Below are 13,878 nucleotides of genomic sequence, written 5' to 3' on the forward strand. Positions count from 1 at the left end.
TTCGAACCGCTCGGCCACAACGGCCAGCGACAAAATTATTATTAGTTACTTTAGTAGCTGCAACCTAAATTGATTGTTTACAGGGTGTATCCTAAGAGTCATCAAACGCATTTCCTCTTGTGTTTCGGTGGATATTTGCAGTTTTGTTCTCGTAATGTGTACCTGGAGCCAGCCCAAACAAATACACTGCTCATCGTGTCTTTAATGGGATGCGCAGTGTCGACGGGAAGAGTCGGCTTGTTCCCTGCTACAAACAAAATCAGTCTTAAAGCAGAATTTCACGTTCCCAGTCGATAGAGCGGTCGAAAATTAGTCTAGTCCGATATTCGTTTTATCGATACGCATTAACAGGGGCAGTAAAACACGAAGAATAACCAGTACTACAGCAGTGACAGCACCGCCATGCCCTGCGCTGACTGCTGCAGCCATGCAGAAGCGTTACTCAGTCGCTGTTGGAGTACTGATTATTCCTTGTGTTTTACTGCCCCTGTTAATGCGTATCGATAAAACGAATATCTCGCTAGACTAATTTGGGACCGCTGTATCGATTGCGCACGTAAAATTCCACTTTAACGGTAATCTTGTTTGTAGTGCGAAACAAATCTCGTTGACACTGCGAGTTGCATGAAAGACTTTGTGAGCAGTTGTTGGATGTAAGGTCCGCCAGTTATGCAAAACACCGTTTTTTCAAAGTTTCCAAACATGTTTCAGCACCTTAGTGCGATTATCAGTGGGTTTCTGTTTTATTTCATCTCTAATGTGAACATTTTAATACATGACTGCAAAATTACAGAAATATTAAGTTCAATCAACTATTTGTTTCTGCTAGTTAATACCTTTACATTCGGTTTTTATGGTTTTACAGGACCGCTTGTGTGTCATTTCGTACTGGTAGCTTGTCATCTGCAACCAAATAAGTTTTATGAGAAATTTTGTTGGGAGTTAACCTGTCACTTTATGCTTTAACCATAATTTAGTTTTTAGCGATATTTCGTGCATATATTCGTTTTTTACGTTTTCGTATGGCAAACCCTTTTTCTCAGCATCCTGATGAGGTGTCGTGATGCACACATAAACATAACACTTATTTTCAAAATTTGGTCGTAAAAAAGCACTTTACACTTCACCAAAATGAGATGTAATCGTTTTTCTTGTGTGTCCCAGCCCAGTCAGTATTGATTTGTTCACCAGTGAGTTGGGCGCCAAATTTGAATTTTGTTTACATTTTGTCTTTATGTGTGTGTGTGTGTGTGTGTGTGTGTGTGTGTGTGTGTGTGTGTGCGTGCGTATGTGTGCGTTCTATACACTTCTTTGCTGTTTGTATTGTCTTTTACGTGGTGTTCCTTTAGTGTGTAAAGTGGTGACCGTTTGTAGAGTGTAGTGTATTCACACACACACACACACACACACACACACACACACACACATGATAAATGAATACACTACACTCTCCAAACGCTCACCACTTTACACACTAAAGGAACACCGTGTAAAAGACAACACAAACAGGTAAGAAGTGTACAGAACACACACACACACACACACACACACACACACACACACACACACACACACACACAAACTCACACAAAAATAAAATGTAAACAAAATTCAAATTTGGCGTCCATCTCATTGGTGAACAAATAAATAATGACTGGGCTGGGTTACACAACAAAAACGATTACAGTGTGTTTTAGTGTTAAGTGCTTTTTTACGACCAAATTTTGAAAATAAGTGTTATATTCACGTGTGCTTCACGACACCTCATCAGGATGCTGAGAAAAAGGGTTTGCCATACGAAAACGTAAAAAACGAATATATGTACGAAATATCGCGACAACCAAAATTACGTTCATAGCATAAAGTGATAGATTACCTCCCAACAAAATTTCTCATCAACATCGTTTGATTGCAGGTGACAAGCTACCAGTACAAAATAATACGCAAGTGGTCCTGCAAAACCATGGAAATTGAATGTAAAGGTATTAACTAACAAAAACAAATAGTTGATTGAATTAAATACCGGTAGTTCTGTAATTTTGTAATCATTTAGTAAAATGTTCACATTACCGATTAAATAAAACAGAAAGCCACCGATGCTGGCACAGAGGTGCTGAAACATGTTTGGTAACTTTGAAAAAAACGGTGTTTTGCATAATTGGCGGGTCTTACATCCAACAATTTTAACTGGAAAAAAATATAAGTCCTGCGAACCTAAAGGATGAATATTTGTGTGCAGTATTTGTTTGGATCGAGTCCAACTACACATTGTGAAAACTAAACTGAAAATATCTGCTGAAACCAAAGAAAACGCGCCTTAAGACTGTTAGGAGAGAGAACCTGTAAACTGACGGAAATGGGAAATGTTGCACAGAGAACACCCTCACCGTATCGTACTACACATATACTCGAGTATTTCCGTGCCTGTTTGATATACTGATCCACATTTCATCCTTATGCAGTCTTATTTTCAAGTGTGTCTGCATGACGGCTATTGGATGTTGAAACGTGTCAGGTTTGGACAATTCCATGGTATCATTTTTCTTACTATTATTTCCTCTTCGATCATGCATAACTAGACACAAGTTGTATGAATGCAGATTCTCACGGCGATAACATTGAATAAAATGTTCTCGGGTTTCCAGCAGCGTCAATTGCTTAAAACAACACGAGCTTTCGGCCAAGCACTTCTTGGCCATTCTCAAGTGTTATACAGCCAGTGGGCTGTTGGTGCGCCCTTATATACGCTAGCTGCCAGCTGTGACGTCACTGGTGCCCGTGACATTGCCATACATGGGCATCCTTGATTAAGTGATGCGAGATTTTATATGCAAATTGGGACACACACATTACAAAGGTCGTAACTTCCATGTAATAATGTTATTTTGATTAATTTGATGTTGAGTTATCGTGCTGTACTAGGATTGTAAATTAGCAGAGTCTCGGTGAGCTTTTCCAGTATGAGGTGGCCCACTGACCGGCAGGTGCAGCCTCCTTTCTCGGGTTCTAAGAGCTTTGCCGCTGTAGAGGCCAGCTCCCCTCCCACTGCGGACAGGAACAGCGATCGATCACCGATACACTAAGCTTTGTATTCAGGGCGCCGCTTTGGTGAGGCAGAGAGATTTTTTCATGGAAACTGGACAGGTGTGAGGCAGACGATCCGGACAAAGTAGCTGCGGCAGTAACAAATCAAAGAATTACTAGAACTGCAGAGACCTGTGCGTTTCTTAATGTTCTGTCCTATTCAACCAAACTGCTCCCTGTAGCACTTTTTGGCCACAGCAGTACGGCATGCAAAGCCAACAGATTTCAGGCGAATGGCCCGATAGATAACATCACTTTTTTTAAAAAGATGCCAGCATAATTTTCTGACGCCAGGACACGAAGAGTGTTGAACTGTCTGCTGTCGTGCAGAGTGGGAAACGCTACGATTGGATGGTGCCTAAAATGTAGACAGAGCGGGAGTTAGGGTGCCTTTTTTTTTCAAGAAAAACAAGGGTGGGTTTGCTCGCACTGGTCTGCGCCGCATCCTTTTTCAAGAGTGGGAGTGTGTTACCAAACTGTTAATATTTTGTTGAACATGCAAAATTTAGAGTTTGGCTTGTGGATGAATAAAATGTTTAGATGAGAAAGTGCCGGCGACGTTTATTACGCAGCATGCCATTGGAAGCTCGTCCTACAAACTTGCGGACTGGCAGAGAGACAGTTTTTGGCGGCTTCTCTGGGTAGAGCTCTGAGGAGCGCCAATCTTCATGGATTCCTCGTCGACACTTTTTAGCGTACTCTAAGGCTGACTCTTCTGCTGTTTTCTGTTCTGGGACATCAGGTGAGTCCCACTAGAGACTTGGGAATTCGTCTCTTCTACAACCACGGTTTCGACAGCAGCTACGATTTCAACTTAGACCTCTGCGGCGCTATTTAGGGCGCAGTCTATTTTCTTGTACCGCAGCCTCATGGTACGTTAACGCAGCCAATGTGGTTGATGATTGAAAGTGCGGAGTGAGTGCTCGGCGCATTTGCTCTAAACTTCAGGGGATCTTGTTGTGAATTAATTTGTGTTCAATGGCTTGTTCATGGCTCTGATGCAAGGATTTGCATTTTCTTTCCCTTCCCGTGGACTTTGCCTCTCAGTGTTACGTTTATGTTAACTGAATGCATTGTACAGGTTCTATCGTCCAAGATTCTCTTATATCTGTTGTGTTGGAGATGTTACTGGTTTGTTTATAAATCATGTTTACGTCTTCCTTTTGAATTTTATAACAATAAATGTTTGTACAAGTGGACCAATCTTTACTTTCAATAATTAGATGAACCTCATAGCTCCATTAATGATTAGTGATTTGGCAAGTACCATATCTGCGGCTCATTTGTCAGCATCATTAATTTCCCAATCGTTTGTGATGCGCACAGTTTGCCACATCACGTCACGCCTGAGTCAGAGGTGGGGATCTACATATTGAGGGGGTTCACTCGATACAGATCACAGACAGGGCGCCTTGAATTCCCACACTTGGACCTGACTGGAGTCTTGCAATGTTCCTAACGTTACAGAAAATTTTCAGGTGGATATAGCAACAGAGCAGACCTAGAGGATCTGTAAGTGCAGGTCATCGACACTTTTCAGATTTTGAGTAAGGTCACTGACATTAGAGTGATGAGAGAACCGCAGCGACTGATCACAGAGACAGTTGCCTACAGTGTAAAGACTGCAGAAAGAGTGTTATGTCAAGGACTCAGTATAACAGCGTGGCAAGAGGAGTGGGTATGAGTCCTTCCAGAAGGACTACACAACGAGAAGATCGTAAACGAACAGACGGATGACAACATATGTTATCCGTGCAGACGTTACACGGAGAATATCACCACGAACCATCGGGAACAGGATACTGGAATTTGGGTTCCAATTTTAGATTGTCCTTAGTCGTTTACCATTGACACCGTACGGCAGACGGCAGAGAATTGAATGGTGTAGACTGTAGAGTCAACTGGGACGTACGAGTAGAGTGGCATTCTGAGGAGCTCACCGAAGGATCTCGCGTCTTTTTGTGGTGGTCAGATTGACGCCAAAGGGTCCGTAAATCATCTGATGGAAAGACACCAGAAGCAGCGATTCTCGAGATGCGTGCCTCTCTGTCCTCTGGAATAATGGTGTGGGAATCTATTGGACACAGCGACTGCAGAACTGAATTGGTTATAGTTGAAGGGGGCTAAATTTTCTCCAATATGTGGCAAGATGGGAAAGCCCTGTTATCACACTCTTGGCGATCAAGGTACCAAATGGAGTATTCCAGCAGGATAATGAAAGACCCACAGTGATCATCACACGACAGAAGTCTTCAGAAATGTACGTATGTTTGACTGGCCTGCCTGACTGCCTTATATGTCATCCAAAGAACACGTCTGGGATGTGATGGGAAGACGTATACTTTGGCATCAACCTGCATCGAGCAGTCTTTGTGAACTGACATGGCATGAGTTTCAGGCATATACTCTTTGTAAATATTGAATGAGAATTACTTCAGTGTCCAACTTGCTTCATCCATCTGCATACAAGCCACTGTAACATGTGTGGCTTATTGTTCATGGAGCAGCAGACGTATTTCCCCTTTCTATTCCACTTGCAGACAGTAGAATAAAGAAGGACTGCCGGTACTGCGTGTAAGCCTACATTTCTGCAGTTTTACGGTTGTGATAAGTACGTGAGATATGTGCTGGAGGAAGTGAAACGGATTCGAACGTGTATACCTCGAATTTTAAAATTGTGCATCTTGTTTTGAATTTACCACATTTCTTCCGTTAATCCAACATGGTATGTTGAAACTGAAACCACATATCAACTACGTTGTTCCGTGAGAAGATTATAAATATGTAATGTTTTACTGAATTATAACCACATTCTAAAGATAATGCTGAAAATAGTTGTGACAGACAATGCGGGACACTTATACTTGACGTAAATACATGAGGATTACGTCACGGATTTTCAGAACGAAGAACGTTGTAGCATTCAAAGTAAAGTCAACTCACACTCGCATGAAGATCCAGCGATCACCAGCTTGCCGTTAGGGGTGAACTTGCGCACTTGCCGCACCATTTCAATTCTTTCCTCGGCACCCATAAAAGGGTATTCTCCATTTGAGCCCTGCACCACATAACCTGTAAAAATAAGAAGCATTAAAGTGGTTATTTGCATATGGCTATATTATTTGCCCGCAATAGTTTAGCTGCTGCAACCATGCAATAAATTTTGTCCTAACAATTACAGCACTTGCGCTATTTTTCCTTCATTATGTGAACATTATTGATGAACATTAGTTGGAACAGCCCATTGTTTGTATAATGTTCTCGTGCTAACCTTAGCGATTCGTCTATATATGAACGAGATTTTTGTTCAGCATGATCAAGTTCAGTTTAAAATGGCTTTATTGATAAAGGATTTCAAGTAGTGCGTACAGTATATATAGTCACATACGAATAAAGATGGAATCAAGTGACATGTGAACAAGACATAGAATGCTTTTGTAAAGCATCGCAAGTCAGCATATGATATTCGCCACGCTGTAATACAGTGAATAGTCATACCTGCAATTTAATGATATTTAATTAGAACTTCTCTAAGGCCATTTACAGAAAGTGTGTAAAGATTGCTGCTCGATACTTGTACGGTTTTGTGCTCAGGGAATACTGTACTCATTTTGGACAAGAAAATGGAAGCTCATTCCAATAATACGTGTAGAGAAGATATAACAAAATGACAGGATTAAATGTTTTTAAGAAAGAATGAATGAAAGGAAGTAATACCTCTCAACATTGTACTCAAATTCTTTTTTATTATTCACTAGGATCGTTGTCACCTTACAGTCTATAGTATCATTACCTCTTGTCTGTTACTTCGGTAAGTTTTAGGCAAAAAATTTCTCGGGATTGGCAGAAAACTTTTCTGAAGCTTTCTCTTCGAACTTGTTTTTAATTTCCACTACAGACATTTGCAAGTATCATTATCAGAAGAAACACTCGGACAGTCTTTGATGTTCTCTAGGCCTTCACCCCTCAAAGCTACAACCGACGATGCAGTGTTGGATGAGATAGTACTAATTCTATTAGTGTCCACCTAATGGTGAGTAAAAGACGTCAGTTTAGGTTAATAGTTCAACGACTGCATATCCCTTACTTATCTTAAGTTGCATTCTTTATATTCTACTAAATATGACATAGATGCAAATCCACAGTGTTTTCTATGATTCTTTTTTTATCTTTAAAAATAGAACACTGATGCCATTTTGAGTACCAATGGATAAAGTAAATTACTAGCTGGATGCTGCTGCAAATGTTTTTGAAGGAAAGAATATTTGCCGATGGTCAAAGTGAGTGAAATAATTTTACTAACTAATAATGAACATCTGGACACTATCACATTCTGGGAGTAGATTATTCCGTTTTCTTCTCTTACGCGCAAAACCGTGGAACATAAATTTTTGTTTCCTATTCCCCTGTGTGCCCATGGTTTGCAAGGTGTCACTTACGCCGCACAATAAAACATCTGTTATCTTCCAGTTGCTTAATGAATTTGAAATTGTTGGAAACGCTGCCTTTCCACATCTCTGCCGCGCTAAGGCAGACGTGAAACACTAACCAAATGCACCGAGACCGTTGATGTGAATTGCGAGACCAATGGGAGAATGCCACCCGCGACAACAGTAGATCATTATTCTATTGTTGACATTATTAGCGTGGACGCATTTACGCTTTTTAGGGTTCGCAGTTAAGGACACATTACACCAGATATGATGCATCATTCCGTACTCAGACGCTGATTTCTTAGAGGACTGCTGGTTGTATTGAGTCCGATTGGGTATGCCAGAAAATTCGCGTTAAGGCTTTACAAGGGGCTGTTGATGTTCTAGCCTTGGAATGTACCTTATTTGCCGAAAAGTATCCCGACGCCCATTAGTGGACATTTATATGGGATGAGTCCACACTTCGCATTTATGATAACTTGAAATTTGCTGGGGACACATTCAATTGAGTGTCTGAATGTCTTTAGAGAAGTGGTTCCCATCCTGGGAACCCAGAGGGGTTAAATGAAATTTACTAATGGGTAGAGACAAAAGGATTCAATTGTGTCTCGGTCGCAATACTAAATTTTTTGCACAATACTAGTATTAAAGCGCAACACCTTGTGGTGGCGTTTACAGCTTGTGAAACAAATACATGAACACCTTCCTCACGTATTCCACTCACCACATAAATTCTCTGTACTTTGTACCGTGCATCCATGATAGTAAATGTGAGACATACATATCACATATTCTTAATTATGTCATGAAAATGCCTTTTCCTAATTGTGAGTAGTTCCCATAATAGACTAGAAACTGATCCGTTATTCACTTCGCAACAATGAAAGAACAAGTTGACAACAAACACAAAAAACAGTAACTATGTAAAAACTGCTACATTGCTGTACGGTCTACACTATTATTACTAGTGGCAGTGGTCAGATAAAATGCATTGGCAGCCTGAAGTCTTACGGTATCTGCAACTTCAGAAGTAAGGAGTCTAGGAATCAAGTGATTTACAAAGAATAATGATAGTGCACACATTTTAAATGGAGTGGGGGTGGGGTGCATAGTGTGAATGAAGCATGCATCTATAGCGTGAGGAGTGCAGAGGAAGCATGTTTTGTAACAAATGTCTACCTTCAGTGTGGAAAGTTAGCTTTCTTTCTGAGAAGAAATTGTGAATAGGACTCGCAATATACTGAAAACTGGTTCATCATTTTATTTAAGATAAGGTTATTAAAAATGAGCAGTACCCATTGTTTCATTAATTTATGATTTAGTAAAACATAATGTGTCTTCCTTCGCTTTAAAAATAGAAGTGTTCAAAGAAATTTTTTCCAATCAAATTTAGCTAGGTGCTAATATTGATGATGGTTGGGAGACTTTGGGTGGGGGGGAGGGGGTATATACTAGCTAACATATTGACACATTTCACTCATGGGTAATGGTCTCAGAAAGGGTGGGAACCACTGCTTTACAGGAATAATAGACCATTCTTCAACAAGAGCCTAGACCAGTGAAGGTGGTTGGACTCTAGGGTCTGTAGAGAAGTCGTCGGTCTAACAAATGTGTTCTCGTCAGTGCACTGGGCAGAGCAATTATTTCAGGGATGTTGTTGTCCACAAAGCATTGCCGCACACAACCTGCTTTATGACAGAGTGCATTGTCATGCTGCTGCAACCACTCACCGTCTTCAAACTGTTCCTGTATTGTACGCAGTATACGATGCTGTGAAACGTGTTCGTATCCTTTGGAATTCAACATTTTCTTAAGCGCTGTGAAGGGACCAAACTGTAATCACCAAAAACACCCCCATAGAGTAACACCACATTTTCTGTACTACGCTGTTGACACCACACATGACGGCAGGTAACGTTCTTCAGGCATTCACCAAACCCAAATCCTACCATCAGAATGCCACAGAGTATGGCGTAGTTGCCCGACCGGCTAGCTGCACGGCCTAACGCGCTGCTCCCTGAGCGGGAAGGCGTCCCAGTCCCCAGCACGAATCTGCCCGCAGGATTAGTGTCAAGGTCCGGTGTGCCGGCCAGTGTGTGGATAGTTTTTAAGGCGGTTTTTCATCTGCCTTGGCGAATGCGGACTGGTTCCCCTAATTCCATCTCAGTTACACTATGTTAACGATTGCTATGCAAACACTGTCTCCACATACGCATACACCATAATCACTCTACCATGCAAACATCTGGGGCTACACACATCTGGTATGACACGTTCCCAGGGGTGTCCACTGGGAGCCAAACCGCACAATAACCTTGGGTTCAGTGTGGGGCGGCGGTGGGGTGGGTCGACTGCTGTGGCCTGTTGTGGGGTTGTGAACCACTGAGGGCTACGGCGGGACAAAGGCTCTACATCGTTTCTAGGTCCCCAGTTCAATACACAATAAACAATGGTGTGGTTCCTCACTGAAGAGCCCCGTTTCCAGTTGTCCTTAAACCACGCCGAGAGGCGCTTAGCATTGAATATAGCAACGTGTGGGTTAAGAGGAGCTTCTCGATCATTGTACCCACGACGACGCTTCATAGTGTTCGACGGTTCCTATCCGTCAGTACGAGATGTCTGCCTGGTCTTAGTTCAGCTGTGGTTGTTTCTTCGCCTTTCCTCTTCCAAATCACGTCACCGAACAGTCGACTTGGACAGCTTTAGAAGGTTGGAAATGTTCTTTATGTATCTGTAAGTTGGGTGACACCCAATGACTAGTCCACGTCCGAAGTCACTAAACTCTCCTGACAGACCCATTACGCTGTTACTGCTTTTCGTTGAAAACGCAAAACTCCCCAACTCCTTTTATATGGGCGGATCCACCTCTCGTGACACCTAGCGCCAATTCCGCACTACTTAAGGGTGTCCGGATACTTGTTACCAGATAGTGTTTAGGTCTATGATTTAATCCTGTATTGGTGCAAGGAATTATTTTAACTTGTCGCTTCTTTCACTCTGGCAACGATTAGTTAATGTGAAAAACACCAGACTGCATCGTGGTATGGATTTCGCTATAATCTGAACAAGTAAGTTTTAAGGTGAGAAGAATATGAGGACTCATCGATGGCAATAGAACCATTTCAGTGGCAGCAATATTTATTGATTACAGTCTCCTCTACATCTGTAACCATACGCTGCAAACCATTGTAAAGTGTATGGCAAAGGGTACTTCCTGTTGTGCCAGATACACTGATGTTCAAAATTAAAGCAACAAACAGAAATTTTGCAAGGTTGCTTTTATTTTGACACAAAACATAAACAGGTGATAATAAAGTAGAAACAACGTAAAGAATACAGAACATAAACAACTGCAACATGCGTAATGGTAGACAAAAATGTTCTTCTTTTCTTCCAACTTAATGGATTTTCACACGCATTCTGACAATCAGTTAATGTGCTCAGTATGTGATGTGACCATCTCTGGCAGCATTACAGGCCTGACAACGACGGGGCATACTGTGAATGTCGTCATCAGTCTCATGTTGAGGCAATACCCCCCAATCTTCCTGCAGAGCTGTTCGCAGTCTTGGGGAGATGTTGGTGGATGCTGATGTGATGCAAGCAGTCTCCCTAGTGCATCCCAGATTTGCTGTTTGGGTTTCAAATCGGGAGAGTGAGCAAGCCACGCTATGCATGCAATATCTTCCGTTTCCAAGAAAACCTCAACTACCCATACTCTATGAGGTTGAGCATTAGCGTCCATCAGTACGAAGTCTGGGCCCACAACACCTCGCAGCAACCGCACTCAGATCGGTTTCGGTGCAAGTGGCCACTGTTAGCGGACTGTGCGGCCCCTGAGAGTGACTTCTCCGTGCATGGTGCGATCTTGCAGTCGGTGTGGCAGCAGACTGTGTGGCCTGCAACAGCTGTTTCTCTGCATATGGTGCGATCTCACATTCAGTGCGGCAGCAAACTATGCAGAAGGCAGGCAGCGAGTGGAGTGCTTGTGTAATCAAGCATTACATATTTATAAAGAGCTTCACCTTGCTCCTGCAAGTTAATAGGCAACCAATCATTTGTTGGACTTCTTCCAAGAGTGGAATAAATTTCCCGCCAATTTCATTCGTTGGAGTGAAAGGATGTATGCCAGGGTAGTCTATGTACACTCCTGGAAATTGAAATAAGAACACCGTGAATTCATTGTCCCAGGAAGGGGAAACTTTATTGACACATTCCTGGGGTCAGATACATCACATGATCACACTGACAGAACCACAGGCACATAGACACAGGCAACAGAGCATGCACAATGTCGGCACTAGTACAGTGTATATCCACCTTTCGCAGCAATGCAGGCTGCTATTCTCCCATGGAGACGATCGTAGAGATGCTGGATGTAGTCCTGTGGAACGGCTTGCCATGCCATTTCCACCTGGCGCCTCAGTTGGACCAGCGTTCGTGCTGGACGTGCAGACCGCGTGAGACGACGCTTCATCCAGTCCCAAACATGCTCAATGGGGGACAGATCCGGAGATCTTGCTGGCCAGGGTAGTTGACTTACACCTTCTAGAGCACGTTGGGTGGCACGGGATACATGCGGACGTGCATTGTCCTGTTGGAACAGCAAGTTCCCTTGCCGGTCTAGGAATGGTAGAACGATGGGTTCGATGACGGTTTGGATGTACCGTGCACTATTCAGTGTCCCCTCGACGATCACCAGTGGTGTACGGCCAGCGTAGGAGATCGCTCCCCACACCATGATGCCGGGTGTTGGCCCTGTGTGCCTCGGTCGTATGCAGTCCTGATTGTGGCGCTCACCTGCACGGCGCCAAACACGCATACGACCATCATTGGCACCAAGGCAGACGCGACTCTCATCGCTGAAGGCGACACGTCTCCATTCGTCCCTCCATTCACGCCTGTCGCGACACCACTGGAGGCGGGCTGCACGATGTTGGGGCGTGAGCGGAAGACGGCCTAACGGTGTGCGGGACCGTAGCCCAGCTTCATGGAGACGGTTGCGAATGGTCCTCGCCGATACCCCAGGAGCAACAGTGTCCCTAATTTGCTGGGAAGTGGCGGTGCGGTCCCCTACGGCACTGCGTAGGATCCTACGGTCTTGGCGTGCATCCGTGCGTCGCTGCGGTCCGGTCCCAGGTCGACGGGCACGTGCACCTTCCGCCGACCACTGGCGACAACATCGATGTACTGTGGAGACCTCACGCCCCACGTGTTGAGCAATTCGGCGGTACGTCCACCCGGCCTCCCGCATGCTCACTATACGCCCTCGCTCAAAGTCCGTCAACTGCACATACGGTTCACGTCCACACTGTCGCGGCATGCTACCAGTGTTAAAGACTGCGATGGAGCTCCGTAAGCCACGGCAAACTGGCTGACACTGACGGCGGCGGTGCACAAATGCTGCGCAGCTAGCGCCATTCGACGGCCAACACCGCGGTTCCTGGTGTGTCCGCTGTGCCGTGCGTGTGATCATTGCTTGTACAGCCCTCTCGCAGTGTCCGGAGCAAGTATGGTGGGTCTGACACACCGGTGTCAATGTGTTCTTTTTTCCATTTCCAGGAGTGTATTTAATTTCTTTTAGGGTTGTATGTGAGCCACTCCTCACTACTTAGCAGAACAATAGGGAGTCATAAATCAGTTAGTCAGGTCGATTGACAGCTGCCAAAACTGCACACATGCTGGGGGAAGAGGAGGAGAAGGCTGGAGAGCACTTGTGCCAGAGGGATGGGGATGGGGAGGAGTGGGGGTTCTCAAAAGGTCAGATTATCCACAGGGCACATAAATCAACCCACAGGGTGTCATAAATCAATTAGCATAGCAATGGGTTAAGGTTATAAATCAATCAACTGCCAAAATTGCGCTAATATCTCTTTACTCCACTACTCAGGACTCTGTTTTAAGAACCAGAAACACTAACATTACCTTGTTCTCTTATTGCTGTAAAGCTGAAGTTTCTTAAAAGTGATATTTTAGATACTGATGTCAGCATGCAAAGAAAATTGCAGTTTCCATAACGATAATACAAGAATGTAAGACAATCTGCATTTAATACATACAGACTCAAGTTTATGCAAGAAAGTTGTTTAAAAAGTTACCTTCACATATTAAGACCACTGATGATACAAAATTATTTCAGAATTTACCTGGGGATAATCTGATGCCCCATTGTTTCTATTCAGTTAAAGAGTATATCTATTGTGTATTGTAGCTTGAAAACAACCCTTATTTATTAAGAAGTAAACAATCTTTCTGTTGAGTTGCTGTATTGTATGTATGTGAAGTGTCAATCTAAATCGTATTCCATTGAAAACTATTCTTTATTTACAATGAAATATCCTTTCTTTGTGTTGTGGTACTG

The 13,878-nt window shown here is 43.3% G+C and overlaps 1 protein-coding gene across 1 annotated transcript in view; it reads right to left on the bottom strand.

The window, feature by feature from the left end:
- Positions 1-13,878, bottom strand: part of LOC126251797 (4-hydroxy-2-oxoglutarate aldolase, mitochondrial-like) — a 97,561-nt gene that overhangs the window by 34,234 nt on the left and 49,449 nt on the right. Inside the window, exon 2 of the mRNA XM_049952432.1 lies at positions 6,028-6,156. Within this exon, the coding sequence (XP_049808389.1) occupies positions 6,028-6,156 (129 nt within the window). The remainder of the gene's footprint in view (positions 1-6,027; positions 6,157-13,878) is intronic.

Source organism: Schistocerca nitens, chromosome 4, assembly GCF_023898315.1.
Source record: "Schistocerca nitens isolate TAMUIC-IGC-003100 chromosome 4, iqSchNite1.1, whole genome shotgun sequence".
NCBI classification, from domain to species: Eukaryota; Metazoa; Arthropoda; class Insecta; order Orthoptera; family Acrididae; genus Schistocerca; species Schistocerca nitens.